The 20,984-nt window shown below is 35.2% G+C and overlaps 1 protein-coding gene across 13 annotated transcripts in view; it reads right to left on the bottom strand.

Moving 5' to 3' along the window:
• The window catches only part of Gpc5 (glypican 5), a 1,453,028-nt gene that overhangs the window by 1,343,813 nt on the left and 88,231 nt on the right, over positions 1 to 20,984 (bottom strand). For 12 of the 13 annotated variants that reach the window (XR_015443722.1, XR_015443724.1, XR_015443723.1 and 9 more), the window contains one exon: positions 14,607 to 14,768. The exons of the other annotated variant lie outside the window; for it this stretch is intronic. Coding sequence is in view for 9 of the 12 variants with exons in the window: in XM_087192996.1 (XP_087049122.1) it covers positions 14,607 to 14,768 (162 nt within the window). In the remaining 3 variants the exon portion in view is untranslated. The remainder of the gene's footprint in view (positions 1 to 14,606; positions 14,769 to 20,984) is intronic. 13 annotated transcript variants of the gene reach the window in all.

Here is a 20,984-nt window from a genome sequence, read left to right as displayed (position 1 = left end):
ACATTGCTAAAATTCCATCTTACTTCAGAAACAATGGCAATCATGAGGAAATCAAACATAATAAATGCTGGCATGGTTGTGGTAAAAAAGAAACCCTCCCACACTGTTGGTGGGAATGCAAACTAGTGCATTCATTATGGAAACCAGTATGGAAATTTGTCAAAGAACTGAGATTAGAAACTCCGTATGACCCAGCTATCTCCCTACTAGGTATCTTCACTAAAATGCTTAAGTCATCATACTACAGTGATATATGCATACCAATGTTTACAGCAGCACAATTCATAATAGCTAAACCCTGGAAGCAACCTGTATACTTATTAACAGATGATCGGATAAAGAAAATGTATTATTTATATATAATGCAATACTACTAAGCTATAAGGAATGGCACATGTGAGACATTTGTAGAAAATGGATGCACCTGGAAAATATAATGTTGAGTGAAATAAACCAGACACACAAGCCTAAATACCATATGGTATCTCTCATTTGAGGCAAAACACAAAGATGATAAAGGATGGAGAGCAAGGGACAAGTGGATGGATCTCTTGCAATAGGAAAGTGATCATGGGTGAGGGATGAGGAGGAGGGGAAGGAGAAATGAGAGGAATAAAGATGTGCCATGTACAGGATCCTAATAACTCCAATCAAACACTATCTGCCTTAACATGAGCTAAGACAAATGATATCAACAAGTATGCAAAAGGGGATAGGAGAATCCAAGGTTAAAAAGCTGTAATATGTACATGTAACCACTCCCCAAGATGATTATAAACTGCATGAATTGCAAACATGTACTAATAAAATAAAGAACTCAAACAATTTAAAAAATATATTAATTCCAAAACATATTTACATATTACTTGACACCACTGGAAAAGGAAAAGTAACCCCCATATAGTAAATGCTAATCTAAGGGGAAAAAGTATGAATATCACTTTTTACTGTCTGCAAATTTTTCAAATATTGTTATCAATACAATGGTAAAGTTTGATCCACAGTGTTAAGACCCTTTAAAATAATTCATAAATACTGATATTATAAAATGTCGTACTACACAATAGTATTACAATTTTCCTTTAATGTACATTTCTGCAAAAACTTAGAAAATAATTTTATGAGTCTGCTTATTTTCCTTCCTTAAATATTTAGCCAGAAGAATGAAGGGAAAAAATATTTGAAAATATACTTTAGATCTTTTACAAATTCCTGATAAAAATTACTGACAATTACTGCTTTTAGAAGTAAACATTCCTAAGATAAATAAGCTGTTTTAGTAAAAGGAAAAAGATGTAAATGATCTTAAGAGAAACTAGAGTATTAATAAGCTCCATTTTAAAATGCAGATAATATTGTTCTATCTTTTCATGCTTTACTACTCTAAAAGTTGACATTTTAAAATATATAATGGACTAAATTTAATAATTAAAAAGTTATATATCTTGTTTGAATTTTATAAAAGATCATCATTTATATGTTTATTGACTTGGGAAATTAATTGCTCCCAAAATATCTAACAGACAACAAGGTAATCAAAACATATTCTGAGAAACATGTGGTGGTTCTTTAATATTTCTATGCTTACTAATATGTGCGTGGAACTAGAAGATGCAGTGTCTCACCACACAGGGAAGAGAAAAGAGTAACACATCAGAATGGAAGGTCTGTGGGCAAAAGAGCATGAGAGAGGCTGCTGCCTTTGAGCATCGATGGTGGAGGACTGAAAAAGACTTGCAAACAGAGTAATTAATGAATTCAATTTGAAAGTATTTGAGATCTTTAATTTTTTCCATTATCACTACCATCTCATAAAATTGATTTTATACATATATTGTAGGTGGATGTGTATACATATATACATGTTTATGTTAAGAAAAAGTCATATTATTAAATTTGATTTGATGGAAAAGAGAGAACAACAAATGCAAAAGGCAGATGAGCAGAGTCAGAAATAACCAAGTGCCTACTAGCCTTAGGATTTGCAGTGCTCAGGTTTCAACAGAATACAGAAATTTGAAACCATTAAGATTTAGAAATCTAGGTAATACTTGAACCTAAGAAAAAAATTAAATACATACAAAATATTCATAACATGGTACTGATATGATACTCCAAATATGTATACATACGCACAGGATGTACTCAAATAGAAAATAAAAACCCACAAAATGAACTGCATGTGAAAAGACAATCTAACTCCATAATAATCAAGGAACCACACATTTTTTAAAACAAGATGCCACTTCTTACTAGTTCGGTAAAACTTTCAAAGCTTTGACTATATTGTATTGGGAAGGATGTGAACCAATGACAATGCACACAAACTACTAATGGAAGTGTAAATTGGTTCAGCTACTTAGAAGAACAATTTTAGTAAATATCTAGTGAACTTGACAATGTGCATTGCCTACAAATTTGCATTTCTAGGGCTGGGCCCATAGCTCAATGTCACAGTGTTTGCCTAGCATGCAAGAGGCACTGAGTTCAATCCCAACCACTGTAAAAAAAATTAAAAATTTAAAAATAAAATTACACTTCTAGGTATAAAATCCTTGGAAAAACATGTACCCATGGATATATAATCAAGAACATTCACAGAAACATTATAAATTTGAAAAAAAATTGGGAATTCTCAAAATGCCCACCAACAGAACAAATAAACGTTGCACATCTATAAAAAGGGATCTTACACTGGGTTGAATATCCAGAATCAAAAACAAAAAAAAAAAAAGAATTTTATAAATCAGAATAAATGGGGAGGTGGCTAGATAAACAGACTGATCTCAAAAACATAATCAGTTGTAGGGCCGAGGATTTAGGTCAGTGGTTCAACCACCTGCCTTATAAGCGCAAGGACCCAAGTTCGATCCCCGGTACCAAAAAAAAAAAAAAGAGTAGGAAAAACATAGTCAGTTGTAACCTATCAGATTTTCTATCCTTTACCAACACATCATCCCTATAATTACTTATGCAAAACAAGATTAAATTAATATAAAGATAACAAAATAATAAATAATTTTTATGAAATGTCAACTAATCTAGGCAATATATGCCCAGTTCTCACAATGAAAAGATTTAACTGACAATGTGTTTAATATAAAAATCATAAAAGAATTGGTTAGGGGCCGGGATTTAGCTCAGTGGTTTCAGCGCCTGCTGTGCAAGCGCAAGGACCCAAGTTCAAACCCCGGTACCAAAAAAAAAAAAAAAGAATTGGTTAGCCTACTATGAGCAAGATACTCTGCTTGCTAGGTAAAACTATATTAGCCACAATTAATGACATCATAAAGATCATCTGTCAAAGTTAGAACAACTAAAAGTTAACTTCTTTTTTTTAAGTTAACTTCTTAGGGCTTAAGAATAAAGTAGACCTGATCTTAAGTCTGCAATCAGTTTTTTCCAGTAGCAGTAATGTTTCATGCCAAGCAAGCTTTATTTCCAGCTGAAAATTTAAGCTCTTGCAACTTTCACCTAGGATACAGAAAAATTACCCATTTTTCATAATTAATAGGAGCCTGCTGACACAGATTCAAAAGAAACAATTTTTAGCATTTCAGAGATAAAGGACAGTTGGATAAAGACCAATTGCACTGATAGCTGGTATATGAGATAACGCACTAAACCATCCACTGCATAAATTGCAGGGGAGAAAAGTGCAATTACATTCAGAATGTCAATTTAAGAAATATTATAATTTGTCCTATTCCAGTTTATAAATTAATAAACATATGTTGGCTGGTAATGGTAATATTTAATTGTCAACTTTACTGGATTAAGAGACCCATGGAGAGGTGGCTGGATACTAATCAGTGGGCTAATTCACTGATGTTCATGTGCTGACAGGAGGTAGGGCCCAACTAGAGGTGGGTCACTGGGGCCATGTCTTTGGAGGGTGTACCTCTCACTGGAGCTCTTCCCCTGTAGCACTCTGCTTCCTAATCAGCATGAAATGAGCAGCTTTATTCCACCATGATGTTCTTGCTTTATGGTCAGCTGAGCATGGACTGAATCCCTGAAACTGTGAGTCAAACTCAACCTCCTCCACCTATAAGTTGAGGGTGTCAGTTATTTTGTATGTGCAAGACAAAAACTAATACACTGTCGTATTAGAAGTCTGATGGAGCCAATAAAAATCAATTAGATTCAATATTTGTATACCCTGTACAATCTAAGCACCTGTTAGAACTGGCATCTAGTAGATGCTCAACAGATTTATTTAAAGTGTCAACAGAGGAAACAAAGGAAGAGCAAATGAAGGGAAGGAAGAGAGGGAGAGCAGAAGAAAGGAATTTTATGTTAACTGGCTAATTATTATTCATTCCTTCATTTACTCAGGAAGTTTACTTAATTGCATTTGCTGAGTATCTCCTCTAAATGCTGGAGACAGAAACAAATCTCCCCAATACAGGCCACCTAAGGATACCTGGCCTCTTAACCTTAAGTTTTTGATCAAGTAACTTTTAGTGTTACAAATAACATTGTTCTCTTATTTTTTTCACATACTACTCCTTCAAGGAATAATTTCAATAGCATCCATATTTATAAAGCATATCTGAAGTGAATAAAGTTAATGTATTCTATAGTCAATACTGTGGCATGTCTATAAGTTTATTTACTCTCTCAAATATTAACTATATCTTTGTGGTATTTACAATATATATGTGCACGTGCATATGGACATTAGTTTTATAGCAGTTATATTCTAGCTCAACACTTTATAGTAGCTAATATCCTTTAACGCAAAGGAGGAAAATCCATAAATTATATTCATATTCTCATTTTATTTCACTTGCTTTTTAAAATAAGATATTAATTTTGATCACATTCCTATTTCATTAAATGTAGGAATGTATTTTTATTAAATTTCTTATTTTAACATTTCAACCTGAGAGGACAAGCCTATTTTAACATTTCAAGTACTCATAATCAAGAAATAAAAATCTTATTAGCCAAAAGAATGAAATCATAAACAAAAGTGTGAAATTATTCTTGTTCTAAATATCATTAGCTTTCAGATTTTGCAATTATATTCCATATAAAAAACTGGGAGTTTTCCAGAATAATTGCTAAGTAGCTACCATATATTTTAGAACTATGTGAGCATACCTGAAGATAAGATATATAGGAAAAGATACATCTGTAAGGAATGATATACCTTCTTAACCTACCTCCCTCATGGGGGGGATGGGAAAAGAAGGAAAAAATGGAAACAAAGCTTTTGTAAACAGTGAGAGGTGGAGGGCATGAAGGGAGGGAAGGGGATGGGAAAAACTAAACCAAGATATATCATGTACAGGTACAAATTCCCTTTGATGAATGTGATCATAATGCGCACCTAAAATGTACCAATAAACTTAATAACCTATCTCCCTAATGTTTGAACAAAATTTTTCAATAATATCCTCTGAAGTATTCCTTAATTTTATTTTTGAAAGTGATGCTAAAATTTCTGTATTGTTTTATGTTTAAAAACATTATATTAACCATTGTTATCCTCTTATTATTTTGTTATAAAATTTAGTTTTATTTTTATAGAAGTGTTTTTATATTTTCTTTTTAATATCTACTTGTATTACATTAAATTTTTTAAAATTTTTAAATAAAAGCTTTAAAAAAAACAAACACTATTGTCTTCGAGTGGAGATTTTAAAAGTGACAAATTTGAAGACTAGATGCGGTGCTTTGTTACAGATGAAATATTCTTTCAATTTCCCCTATTTCTTCATAAGTCACATCATCCTTTACAAATAAATAAAACATGTTCAAGGCATTAAATTTCATATTCATAGGAAAAGAGCCAAAGGGAAATAGACTCTTGCATTATCCCAGCCTGTTCCCCTTTATTCATGAGCATTATTAAACCCCCAAAAAGAAGAACAGTTATTATCTGTGCTGTGACAAGCCTGGTTCTCCTCTCTGAAAACTGCACTACTTATTTATGAACAGCAGTTGCAAGGATAGCACCTGTTTCTTTCACCTGATAAAATGCTGCATGGCTGACTGCCTTAAAAAATAACAATCCAGCTCTTAATTAAGGGCCCAAAACAACAGATTTTTTTGTTTAGCTATTTGTTGTGAAGGACATCTCACTGAAATTCCTTTAAGAAAGAAAAAAAATGCACACTTGTCCCCCAAGCTGACTCGAGCCTAATCAGTACATAACCAGGTGGCAGAGTCCAGAGCAAAACGTGAATTGTACACAGGATAACTTATAAATCTTGCAGTACCAGGTGCCAGCATGACTTACTCTATCCCCTGGGTGTTGTCAAACTTCCAGCCTTCATCTAGCAGCACTTTGCAGTCTACTCAGTCCACAGACCCAATGATCATTCCCATTGACCCTATTCAAGGAATGCTCCAAAAACATGTTTACACTAGGACCTTAAGATCCATGAGAGACAGGGTCATACTTCTTCCCAGTCCAACATTTTTCAAAACCCAGCATACCACTTCAAAAAAGATTAACAGTGGTCCAGAGGAAGGGGCTTCCCAGCCACCATTCCTCCTACTGCTCCCAGCCCAGAGGAAAGAGCTTTTGGGCCTCCTTCTGTCCTGCCACACGCAGCCCAGAGGAAGGTGCTTCTGGGCCACCATCCATACAGCCACTCCCTGCACCTGCCCACTTCTCCCAGCTCAGAGGAGGTGAGCCACACCAGAACCAACAGCACTGCCCCGCCCCCCCCCCAGTAGAAATGAGAAAACGCATTAAATAACTCTCAAACCCAGACTTCCAGATCACCTAGAGCAACCCCAAAGGGAAATGAGATGGAACACTCTGATACTCAACCACCTGGACCCACTGAACTGGCAACAAAAGGGGATCTAGAAAAAATGGAATCAGAAATAATTTCTCAGATAACAGGAATTGTGCTCCTAGTGCAAGACATAATTAATAAATTTAGATAGGAGCTGAGGAACATGATGGAATCCCAACATAGGAAACAAAAGGAATCCATAAAACAAATGCAAATAGATTTCCAGGAGATGAAAAACTCCATTGAAAGTCTACACAGCAGAATGAGCCAATGGGAGGACAGAATTTCAGATATAGAAGATAAGATTGCAATTAATGACCAGGAAAAGAAAAATTGATTCAAATTATAAGGGAACACAAGGAATCAATCCAGCAGCTTCTAGACAATGCAAAGAAGAATAACATAAGACTGACTGGAGGCAATGAAGAAACAAGAGAGTGCAGATGACATAAAAAAAAAACTGTTCACAGAAGTAATGGCAGAAAACTTCCCAAGCAGGGGAAAAGAACTTGACATACAGATAAGTGAGGCATATAGGACTCCAAATAGCCTTGATCAGAAAAAAAATCTACACATAGGCATATAATTGTTAAGATTCCAGAAACACAACAGAAGAACAAAGTTCTCCAAGCAGTCAGAGAAAAGAAACAAATCACATACAAAGGAAAGCCCATCAGAATCACAGCAGACTTCTCAACACAAACCATCAAGCCAAGAAGAGCTTGGAGTGACATATTCCAAGCCCTAAAAGAAAACAGCCTCCAACCCAGATTGATGTACCCTGAAAAACTAGCTTTCAAAATGGATGGAGAAATAAGATACTTTCATGACAAAGAGCACCTTAGGAACTTCATGAATACCAAACCAGCACTCCGAAGAATTTTACACAATATCCTAGGAACAGACATTGAGGATCACAACCCCAGGAAGCAAAGCAGAATGAACCCATCTGGCATGACAAGAAATTAAATGGAAAGGGGGAGAACCCAACAAAAAGAAAAAGTCATGGCAATGACAAGTCAATACATTTCAGTTATAACCATCAATGTTAATGTTCTCAATTCACCAATCAAAAGAAATAGACTGGCAGAATGGGTCAAGAAGCAAAATCCAACGATATGCTGCATACAAGAAACACACTTAATTCAAAAGGAAACTCATAGACTGAAAGGTAAAGGGTGGAAAACAATACTCCATGAGACAGGAACCTGAAAAAAAGCAGGAGTAGCTATCCTCTTTGCAGATCAAGTAGATTTCAAACCAACACTGGTTAAGAGAGAAAAAGAAAGACACTACATCCCTGTAAAGGGAACGATCCAAGAGGAAAAGATGACAATCATAAATATCTATGCACCAAACACTAGTGCACCCAACTATAGAAAACAAATACTAATGGACATGAAAAGTCATATATGCACTAATACAATTGTAGTAGGGGACCTCAACACCCCACTGTCACAAATAGATAGATCAACTAGACTAAAAATAAGTAATGAAATACTAGAACTCAATCAAACTCTTGAACAAATGAACTTAACAGATGCTTACAGAGTGTTCTGCCCCACAAAATCAGAACACACATTCTTCTCGGCTGCACATGGGTCATTCTCCAAAAGAGACCACATACTCACACATAGAACATGTTTAAGTAAGTGCAAAGCAATTGAAATTATCCCCTATATATTATCAGACCACAGTGTGATGAAATTGGAGATCCATAGCAAAAGAAACTCAAAAAATTTCATAAACACATGGAAATTGAACAACACACTTCTGAATAACCAATGGGTCACAGAGGAAATTAAAGAAGAAATCAGACAGTTCCTCCAATTAAATGACAATGACAGTACAACATATCGGAATCTACGGGACACAATGAAAGCAGTCTTACGAGGGAAATTCACAGCAGTGAATACACATATGAGGAAAACAGAATGAGCCCAATTAAACAACCTGATGCTGAACCTCAAGCTTTTAGAAAAAGAACAGGACACCCCAAAGCTCATACAAGGGTGGAAATTATAAAGATCAGAGGAGAAATCAATGCAATGGAGACTAAGAGAACAATACAAAAAAATCAATGAAGCCAAGAGTTAGTTCTTCGAAAGAATCAACAAAATTGACAAACCCTTAGCCAACCTTATCAGAAAAAGGAAAGAAAAGGCCCAAATCCATGCAATTGGGAAGGAAAAGGGTGAAATGACAACAGACCCAGCAGAAATCCAGAGGATCATCAATACCTACTTCCAGAACCTATACACCAATAAGAGGGAAAACACAGAAGAAATGGACACATTCCTGGATACATATGAATTACCAAAGATGAAAGAAGACCTAAAAATTCTAAACAACCCAATATCAACCAATGAAATTAAAAACGTAATTAAAAACATATCAACTAAGAAAATCCCAGACCCTGATGGCTTCACTGCTGAATTCTACAAGACTTTCAGAGAGGAACTACTGACACTACTGTTTAAACTGTTCAGTGAAATTGAAAGGGAAGCAATACTCCCAAATTCATTCCTGGAAGCAAGCATCACCTTGATCCCCAAAGCAGACAAAGACCCAACTGAAAAAGAGAACTATTGGCCAATCTCACTAATGAACATAGATCCAAAAATCCTTAATAAGATGCTGGCAAACAGAATGCAGAAGATCATCAAGAAGATCATACACCCTGATCAAGTGGGATTCATCCCAGGGATGCAGAGATGGTTCAATATATGAAAATCAATTAATGTAATACACTATATCAATAGAGCCAAGGACAAAAACCATATGATTATCTCCATAGATGCAGAAAAAGCATTTGACAAAATCCAACATGCATTTATGATAAAAAAAAAAAACCTACAAAAAATTGGAATAGATGGTCTCTACCTCAAACTGATAGAAGCCATCTATGAAAAACCAACAGCCAATATCATACTAAATGGTCAAAAACTGAAATCCTTCACACTAAAATCAGGAACAAGACAAGGATGTCCACTATCACCACTCTTGTTCAATATAGTTCTGGAAACATTAGCAATGGCAATTAGACAAGAGAAAGAAATAAAAGGAATAAAGATAGGTAATGAAGAAGTCAAACTGTCATTATTTGCAGATGACATGATACTCTATATACAAGACCCCAAGAACTCCACCAAAAGTCTTCTAGACTTCATAACCAAATTCAGTCAAGTAGCTGGTTACAAGGTCAACACACAAAAATCAATAGCTTTCCTGTACACCAATGACAGACTCACTGAGAGAGAAATAGGGTGAATAATTCCTTTCACAATAGCATCCAAAAAACTGAAATACCTAGGAATCAACCTAATGAAAGAAATCAAAGACATCTTCTCTGAAAACTATGGCATTCTGAAAAGAGAGATTGAAGATGATATCAGAAAATGGACAGACATCCCCTGCTCCTGGGTGGGAAGGATTAATAGAGTGAAAATGGTCATACTTCCAAAACTGCTATATAGATTCAATGCAATTCCAATTGAGATCCCAGCAGCATACTTCCCAGCAGCATACTTCATAGACCTTGAGAAAACAATCCAAAAATTCATTTCAAACAAGAAGAGACCCAGAATAGCAAAAGCAATTCTAGGTAACAGAGACATGGCACGGGGTATCATAATCCCCTGCAACTATACTACAAAGCTACTGTGATGAAAACAGCATGGTACTGGCAAAGAAACAGACTTGAGGACCAGTGGAACAGATTAGAAGATGCAGAGACAACGCCAGACACACTCAGCCATCTCATCTTCAATAAAGGAGCCAAACACCCTCACTGGAGGAAAGATAGCCTCTTTAATAAATGGTGCTGGAAAAATTGGGCTTCAACTTGCCAAAGATTAAAACTAGACCTATATCTCTCACCATGCACTAAACTAAAATCAAAATGGATTAAAGATCTAAATTTTAAAATAAAAACTCTGAACCAGTTGGAACAGAGGTTAGGTAGAACTCTTGAAGACATCAGTGTAAGAAAAGAATTTATGAACAAAACCTCAGTTGCCTGTGAAATAGCACAAACAATCAACAAATGGGATCCCTTCTTATTCAAAAGCTTCTGCACAGCAAGAGAAACCACCAGCAGTGTGAAGAGACAACCCACAATGGGGGAAAAAATTTTCACCTGCTTTTCCTCAGACAAAGGTCTACTATCTCAAATCTATAAAGAACTTAAAAAGATCAGACTTTCCAAATTTAAAGACCCAATCTGAAAATGGGTATCTGAAATGAACAGACATTTCTCACACAAAGAAGTAGAAATAGCAAATAAATACAAGAAAAAGTGTTCAACATCACTGGTCATTCGAGAGATGCAAATGAAAACAACACTGAGACTCCACCTCACTCCAGAAAGAATGGCTGCTATCATGAAATGAACCAATAACAAATGCTGGCGGGGCTGTGGGGAAAGAGGAACCCTGCTCCACTGCTGGTGGGAGTGTAGACTGCTGAAACCACTATGGAAATCAGTATGGAGATACCTCAAAGAACTAGGACTTGGAAGTCCCATTTGACCCCGCTATTCCACTGCTGGGGATCTTCCCCAAAGAAGTAAAAGAATCATACCACAGCGATATATGTGCAGCCATGTTCATAGCAGCACAGTTTGTGATAACTAAAATTTGGATACAGCCCAAATGACCATCAACTGGAGACTGGATAAAGAAAATGTGGTTTTTGTATAAAATGGAACACTACTCAGCCATAAAAAATGAGAAATTAGAGACATTTATAGCTAAGTGGATGCACATTGAGGTGATACTCTTAAGTGAAATAAATAGGACACACATGTGTAAATACCAAATAGTTTCTCTGGTGTGAGAAACTGAAAGTGTAAATAAGGACTAAAATGTATAATAGGTAATGTGAAATAGGAAGAAAAGGGGAATGGAATATGAGAAAATGGAAAAATAGGAACAAAATCTTTGTAAATAGGCAGGAATGAAGGGGTTGAAGGGAGGGCTGGGCAAGGGTGAAAAATAAGAAACAAGAGAGATTATGTAAAGGTGCAAATTTCCAATGATGAACGTCATTTTATTGTATACCTAAAATGTACCAATGATTAGAATGAATAATCGACAATGCAAAATAGGAAGAAAAGGTCCAAAGGGGTAGGGGTAGTGGGAGGGGCAGGGGAAAGGAAAGAAGGGAAAGGAAAAATGATGAGAAATGGAAATAAAGTCTTTGTAAATAGGGAAGGGTGGAGGGGGTGAAGGGAGGGCTAGGAATGGGGAAAAATAAGAATCAAGATGCATCATGTAAAGGTACAATTCCCAATGAGAAATGTAATTGTGTTGTATATGTAAAATGTACCAATAAAAGAATTTAACAAAAAAAAAAAGATTAACAGTGTTGAAGAAATATAAATGAAATATCTGAAAATCTAATACTAAAAACGTAGCAGGTATATTTACATCAGTGAAGAAGTGGATTCTTCTATTACGTTTCTCTCCAGCAGACTAAGTTTTCCAATAAAATGTGTAGGCTTTCTTCATCTTATAAAAATAAAGACTGGGCTGGGGATTTAGCTCAGTGGTTCTGCTGCCTGCCCACAAGCGCCCGGACCCAAGTTCAATCCCTGGTAACAAAATAATAATAATAATAATAATAATAATAATAATAATAATGACTGAATTTTTTTCAGATATTTTAAAAGCATAGGGAGTAGATGGAGAGCATTTACTTATTGATAAAGTGGTCTGCTCAGTTATAACACCGCAAATGACCTCTTAACGTGGCTTTTAGCATATATATTTTTTAATGTTATTCAATATATATTTAAGCTTGTTGTTTATTAAAATAAATGTAAAGCTTCTTACTTTTTCATTAAACTAAAAGCAGGTTTTCTTGGAAAAGAATTTATTTCAGTAAAATTAGCCTTTAGGCAAATTTCTTCTAAATCTGTCTTCTTGTTCACAATTCTTAAATAAAACTTTACATTCCTCTGAGCAAGAAAATGATAACTTATTATAACAAATCACATTTAAGAATGTTTCTTTTTAATTTTCATAATTTTTAAACCAACAGCAAGACACAAAAACAGCAAGTACAATTAACTACACAGAAAATAACTATATGAAATTACCTGACCTTCAGGCAAACAGATACAATACCAGATCTTAATATGACTTTCTGCTAATGGTTATCAACCAACTTTTTCCAATATCACCAAAGCTTTCAGTAGCCTCAATCCATCGTAAGAGCCTAAATATTCCAGGTTCCCCAGTCTTTTGAACTTAACATGCTTGGTTGTCAGTGATTTACCCAAGAATATGTAAAAAGTCTGATGCAGTAGCTTTGAAGACAGGAGAAAATATTGAAGCAACACTGGGACCTATGAGGTAGTAACTGTGACTGATGACACTTTCTCTCACCCATATATTTAGATATTGCTATCTAAAAGAATAGGTTAGAATTGTCATGATCTTCTTCATTCATTTATTCTTATTTGGAGGGATTTAGTTTTGATATTAAAAGGTGAGAAATCATAAGGAAGCCATCCTGTTAAAAGTCTTCAGTAAGTCTTTCAAACACATGAAAACATGTTCTCTTCACTTGAGTCCAGTTTACTGTTTGAAGTTTACAGCCAAAGACCACAGACTCCCTGTTTGACTCAGACTTTCTGTCAACTACCTCTAGAAAGTGTTTTGTATACTGGACATACTATCACCTTCATGAGAAATAATCATCCCACAACTCCCAGTTGGTGGCTAACTCCTTTCCATCTAGCCAGTTCAAATCACAAATGTTAAAATGCATATCAATAAATTTTCCTCCAACAATTTCACATGAACAAATCCCATAACAAAATAAACTTCTGTGCTAATGCATCCAAAAATAGTTAAATTAATAATATCTTACAATCTATCATTACACTTTCCACATAAAAATCATCAATTCATCATGACCTACATTTTATCTCAACTTAAATTTTATTCTGATTTACTATATTTATTTCATTTAATAAGTATAATTTAAAAAATTAATCAGCTTTGTGTTACGTACATAAAGCAAATTATTTAAATTGACTGACATTAATATGCTTATTAAAAAGGAATACAAACAGAAGTTATAGTCTGTGTTAAACAAAAGCAATATATTTGTTTGAAAAGCAGATATTTTCATTCTATTCGCATACAGAATAGCTAATGCTTTACAAATGGGAAAATAAATTAAGATATTTTATTATAGCAATAAGGAATTTTATAGATGACTAACATAAGAAAAAGATCATGTATTTTTCAGTGTGTCTTACAGTTTTATAACTTATTCATTTTATTTCTGAACATATTGTTTGAGTTAAGGTTGAGTTCTGGTCTTAGCTGACCCTTAAACATCCAATTAATATTTCCCAGGCAATTATTTATCAGATTTGCCTGCACTCTGATATACTGAGCTGGTATTCTCATGAAAACCACAATCGATTGCAAAGGGAAAACTTAGATAAATATTTATTTAAATTTTATTTTAAAAAAATAAATCTATAGCTTAAGGAAACGTGATTTTATGCTATAGACTTCTTTTCATAAAATCTAACACTTCTGATTGTTCACACTAAACTAAAACTGTGGACCGTAGTGGGGAACCTAGAAGAGGCCTGTGAGGATTAAGACCCATTTCAATAATGTAACAGATTCTCTAGTCCAACTCAATTATAGGCCCATGATGACCCCAGAAACAAGGTACAATGTTTAAAAAAGATAAAACTTCATGTTATACTAGAATACTATGCAAATATAAGGAAATAATCCTAGTCAAGTTCACCAGTTTGGTATCATAGACAATTACTGACACAAGGCTGGTTGTTAGCTTCAGAAACCATGGCACATTTACCTTGAAAAGCAGCTGCATTTCGAGATATGAGCAGCTTTAAGGTAGAGCTGGATGTCTGAAGCACCTGCTGCAGATCTTGGCGAGCTGCAATTTGATATCTCTCCTCCATCTTCCTGGTGCAACATGTTGGTTTTTTGGATATGCAAACCTGAAGATCAGGTCCTGGAACACATACGATATTTTTAGAATGATTATCTATCCATTTAACAATATACATGTTACATATGAGGTGTTATAACCAGCCCTGAACACAAGGGGCCTTGTGCTCTATGTGAGGAATTGGTTTACCAGAACACTTGCTATAAGAAAATGTCTCTATCATCCCTTAATAAACCATGAACAAAATAGTGTAAACTACAAACTCTTTGTTCAAGAATTTGACGCCAAGAGGAAAACCCTGATGAAGCACTATGGTGTGAACACCAAGGCTATCCAAAGCTACCCAGATACATAATGCTCATGACAAGTGTATTTACAGGGTCCAATACAGTTATTCCTTTCTTTCACAATACAAAGAAATGTTGTGGCCCTTGGTGTATAGGAAGCTTTACAGCTGCCACATTCGCTAATTTATTTCAACAAAAATAAAATATGCACATGGTGCGCACACACAAATACATACATATAACATCCACCTTTCTAGCTCCTCCTACTTGTTCACATACACAGAGTCTGCCTCAGATCTTACCCTTCCAAAAATTGGCTCTGTATAAGATGAAAATATCTGAAATCACTCTGAGCCACCTGTCAACACGGGACATCAACATTTCTAATAATTATGGCTTTAGTTTGTTTAAGTTAAACAACAAAAGACAGCATTTGAGCATTTTACAAAGGCTAAGAAGCATAATATAATTATATGTCACAGTAGGTAACACGTTGGCAATTGTTTTGCTTTTATCTTACCTAACATTTTAGGAAAAAAAAATTACTTCAAATAGTAAAATTGATTGAAAGGAAACAATGCTATCATCTCAGCTTTTCTCCTAAGTGAAATGATTGGAGAATAATTATTCAGAGAAGCACAGTAATAAGAGTTTGGAGAAAAGAAGCAATGAAAAAATATTGAAGTATATGAACCTGTTTAGTGTAGGAATGACTATTAGGGAATTTTAAAACAACAATAATGATAATAGATCATAGAAAGCATGTCTCTGGAATTCCAATATCTAATACTACTTTACTAGATCACATTAGATCACGTTCCTAAGCATAGCTTTTAAATGTTCCCCAAACTGTGCCCTTTCCTTCCCCCCCTCCCCTCCAGCCTAATCTCTAGTAACATAGACCATTGTACCCTTCCCTTCACACTCTGCTCTTATTTCTGTTCCTCACATCCACCGGACTCCTAACCATTCTCCCTGTGTCTCCCTCTTTCTGGGACACCCTTCTCCTAAACGTGATCACCCACATCTTCAGCAAATACAAAACTTCACCTCATTCTTACCCACTTTTCTTTAGATCTTTACTTACTCCTCTCAAGGGAAACATTCCACAACTCTTCCAAACAACTCAAGTCCTTACATCCTACTGTTGGAGAGGCACATGTCTCTCCACTGCACTTATCATGTGAGCAGCTTTTATGTGATTATCAATTGATTAGCTCTCCCACCAATACTGTTAAGCCCCAAGTGTGGGGAGTGGTCTTTGTTATTATACCCTAATTGTCTGGGCTATTACAGAGTATATCAAATACTCAATAATGCCTTATCTCTTTTAATATTCATAGCAACCCTGTAATAGATACCATTACTGCCATATTTGCCACATGAGGAAACCTAAGTATAAAGAGGATAAATACTGCCAACAACACAAAAGAATGGTAGCCCAGCAATTTAGAAAGAAGCAAATTCCCAAGATATGTTCTTTGGCATTACTTTGCTGAGAAAAAAAAACTCTTAAATCTATAAATAGTTTCTTCATAACTAGAGATTTCTTATTTCCGCTTTGAAAGAAGATATCTCTATGGAAAGTCGCAAGAGAATAAATTTTAGGTTAGAAACTACTCAAGGAGATCTATTCAAAATTAAATAGGCTAAAATATAAAGTTATAGAGTTGCCATTTGCCTCTTGTCCCATTTTTCAAAGTTAGAACATACACTTAGAAAAATGCTACAAATTCCTTCTACTGCTATGCTAAACATACTGTGGGGGGCCATTTTGTCTCAGCAACTCTGGGTAAGCATGGATAGCAATTTAGACCTCTCAGTGAAAATACAGACCTCAAGTTGAGGAGGGTCTACACTGATTAATTTAGACTTTCATTCTGAATCTTAGAAGTTTGTAATGACAGCATGAAACTAAATTTCAACCCAAATCAGAGCTCTAATACTATAATTCAAAAATCAACTTATTTCTAAATGGCACATTATTTTCATTAGTGTCACCTATAAGATAAGCTTAAATAACTTGGAATGGGAGTCCCAGTAGAGGAGGAATAGAGTTGAAAAAAAATAAAAAGCATTCTCTTTCTTTCTAGATGAGTCGAAGAGCCAGGTAAAATGCACTAAAGGAAATCCTCAGGGAAAAGACCGCCGCATCTTACGTGTTGTTCACATTATGTACAAAGAGCATAGGAAGATGCTTGTTGATTAAAAAGTCCGGAAAACAGTTCTTCCATTGTAAATAAAACAGGCATCATAAGAAAGCAAAGGTGGAGCAAACTCAAGTATATATGACATGGTAACAAGAGAAATTCTTAAAAGACTTCAAAGGCTGGCTACAAAGAACATGGCATAATCACAGAATGCTATGAAACAACAAGAATACTCAGGCTCCAGAACAGCAGTCATGTTTCTGAACAGTGAAACCAAACTCTGCTGGAAATACTAAACACAAAACAAATTAAAAATAAATTGAAGGAGCCTTTAAACAGACTAGTGGGTGCTTTTCTGGATTCCTCACCAGTAGCAGCAGTATTATTTAATAAGTGTTCCTTTCAGTTCAGCAGCATAAGAAACCACTGTAGCCATCAACTTGCTTGTATATTTGTTACGTATGTTAATTTGGGATCCTCAGGAAGCACTGTGGAAAGACAGTGGCAGTATATCATGATTTTCACTATCTCCGAATCTTAGACAAAATCAGACAGAGCTTGAAAACACATCCAAAATCAACAACCACAAAACTAGATACCACCATACAAACTTCAAAACACACACAAAAAAAATAAAAACAAACTTTAAAACACAAATAGAATGAGACAAACTCCAACAGCCATGAGATCTTCAGTGTCAAGAGTATGGGCAGCAAGGAGGAGGAAGCAACTGAGACAGATCTAAACACCTGACGACAGCAGAACCCAAAGGGGCAAACAACACACAGGACGGCACTGCAGACCAGCAGCTGAGCTGGAAGAGTTCTGCCCTGTCATTTATCATGCGGGATGGAGCTTTAACAGAACAGAATGTGGGAACAAGAGCAGACCCCCTATCAGTCCAAGCCAGAAGGGCTCCTTTCTGGAACACAACCCCCGCGCAGAAGAGAAACTTCTGGAAATGGAGTGAAATGTCAACGGAAAAGGGAACCCACACATGTAGAAAGAGAAGGTGCAGACCAGAGGGGGATAAATCCAAGAAATATCAGAAGATGTGCAGCTGTATTTCTAAATGCTACACCAAAGCAACAGAACAATTAGCTCCATGAAGTTCGAAAAGCTATTCTGAAGCCTGTTTCAATCAAAACATTCAGGAAAAAAAAAATAACTTTACCTAAAACAAACAATAAAAAATGAGATTGAATCTGACATGGAGTCATAACATGAAGAGAGAGTAAGGAAAAGAATCGCAAAGAAAACATGACAGAAAGACATGCTTCAAAACAAAATCAAATCCAGAATTCAGCTATACTATTTGAAGATTCAACTAGAAGGTATACAAGAACTAATTACACAAAGGTCACATAACTGAAAAAAATTAAGAAAGAATGGAAGGATTTGAAAGACAATGAAAAAAATATTGAAGACAAGTACAAATAACCTGTGCTCCTAGAAAAGGATAAGAAGGAAATAAGATGCTAAAGACTGTATTTCTTATTATTCTAAACTCTTGTAAGTGTAATATGGAAAACACAGTTAAGTAATTGTGAAGTAGTCAAATTCTAGTCTCTAATTCTATCCAGTATCCTTACAAATCAAAAATTTTAGTGTGTGAGAAAAGAGATACAGATGTAATATAGACACGGTCAAGTAAAACTCTGTAATCTAGAGTTGGAACTGGAATTACAAATGTGAAGTCATAAAGAATTTCACCTTTAAAAAGTACTCACTGAAAAGGCCAAGAAACAATGAAGCGAATCAGAGGCCTTCCCCTGTGCCTAGATTATGGTCTTGAAATATCATTTCTCTCAAGAAGTAATCAGTGCTTCTAGATTTGAGACAGGAAATATATAAGATGGGAGATGCTAAAATCCCTTGTCCATCAGAGAGCAAAGATGTAATCAAGTAACTATGTCCTTTAAGAGAACTCAGGAGGTGTATGAGTCTGCTAGGGCTCATGTAACAAAATACCACAAACTGGTACCTTAAACACAATAGATACATTTTCTCACAGTTCTGGAGACTGAAACTCCATGATCAAGGCTTGGGTGAGCTGGTCTCTTCCTGGGTTGTAGATGATCATCTTCTCCCTGGTCTGTCACTTGCACTCCTGGTGCCCTTTCCTTTTCTTATGAGGACAATAGTCATACTGGATTAAGGCCCACTGAACCCTAATTATCCCCTAAAAAGTCCCTATTGACAATTAGTCATTAGGGGGTTAGAATTCTAACATATGAATTTTGGAGAAACACAGTTCTGTCCATAACAGAAGCCCAGCTTCAAAAGGTTCCAGGGGACCAAACATGGAACAACCTGAACTTCAACAATAATTGAAATGGATCACAACCAATCAAATGTACTTAAATCCATGGGATGTAATGATGGTTATTCAAATGAATTTTTCACCTTCAGAAAATTAAAGAAAAAGAGATCAATTGCTCTGAAAATTGGTAAATAAGAAGGGAGACGCATGGTTCGGCCACCTGTCTCAAAAGTGCAAGGCCCCGAGTTCGATCCCCATACCAAAACAAAAAGGGAGACGCAAACACTTACCATATTTTTCATATATAAACCATACCCATAAATATAAATTATAGATGAGTAAAGCCTCCCTTTAAAGGAAATAAAAGAGGGCCGGGGATTTAGCTCAGTGGTTCCACTGCCTGCCTCGCAAGCTCAAGGACCTGAGTTCGATCCCAGGTACCAAAAAAATAAAATTAAATAAATAAAAGAAATATTAAAATTAGAATGTCATCATTTATTAATCCCAAATGAGTCAGTACATATAAACATTAAGCAACAACTGTTGCTAAAATCAGACCAAAAAGAGAGACAATTGGTCATTAAGTGCCTCCCATAGTCTTGCCAAATACAACTAATACAATATTTTGCCATTAGATATATGAATCTAATATAGTCTCTGAATCCACTTGCCAATTTAGAGGAAACATAATGTACTAAGGAACATTTTTGTGCTGCTTTGTAAGTACACAATCAATAATATATAGACCAAAAAGGGTATCAAAGAGTCACCAAGATGCCAAAGTTCCAGAGACCTCCTACACAGCACTGTGCCTGTAGTCAAGAATACTCTAATGTAAATTACATATTGTTATCTATTTTTATCACAATTAAAAAGGGAAAGAGACATATAGACAACACAGAAATGTTAAGAAGGGCAACACACTGGAGTGGCAAAACTATTTTTAAAAACACAAAGAATTAATTATAAAATTTAGCACAGTGGTTATATTTTCAAGAAAGAATTGTGTAAACAGGATGAGATTCATAGGGGGACTATGCTAGTAAAGAACAACTTTTTGATGTAGGTGGACGTTAGGAGGGTATTTGACTTATAGTAACTTATTAAGCCATATATTTGTTTTCTGTTTTGTATCTATACTTTAATTTATAGTAATAATATTTTTAAATAGGAGTGCTGGTTGACAAAACACATTCTATTGTGATTTAAAACATGTACCTCTCCTCTACTGAATCTGTAGAATTTTTAGAATAGTAGCACATATCATCTCTATTGATGCTAAGTACGCATAGGAAAAAGCCCATGGTACACTACATTCAGATCAAAATAAAATCTAGGCTAACCCGAGTGGATGTTATGTGTTATGAGACATCAAATGCTCACCAGGTGAAAACAGAACTTTGGAATTCACACTAGGTGATTATGGTAAATTTGCTCCAGTACATTGATGAGAATATCTTCTTGCCATATCATCTGAAACTGACAGGCGTTTGTAAAATGTTTAATGGTAGAAAAATTTTAACTGACTCAAATGGATTACATTATGCAGGTAAAATAAAAGAAATACTTAAGCCGTGAG

The sequence above is a fragment of the Heterocephalus glaber genome, unplaced genomic scaffold (genome assembly GCF_053883595.1).
Source record: "Heterocephalus glaber isolate CG9 unplaced genomic scaffold, H.glaber_assembly_v1.0 deba00001577, whole genome shotgun sequence".
Lineage (NCBI taxonomy): Eukaryota > Metazoa > Chordata > Mammalia > Rodentia > Bathyergidae > Heterocephalus > Heterocephalus glaber.
The sequence above is the reverse complement of the archived record's forward strand: the minus strand, read 5'-3'. Positions and strand labels throughout refer to the sequence as shown.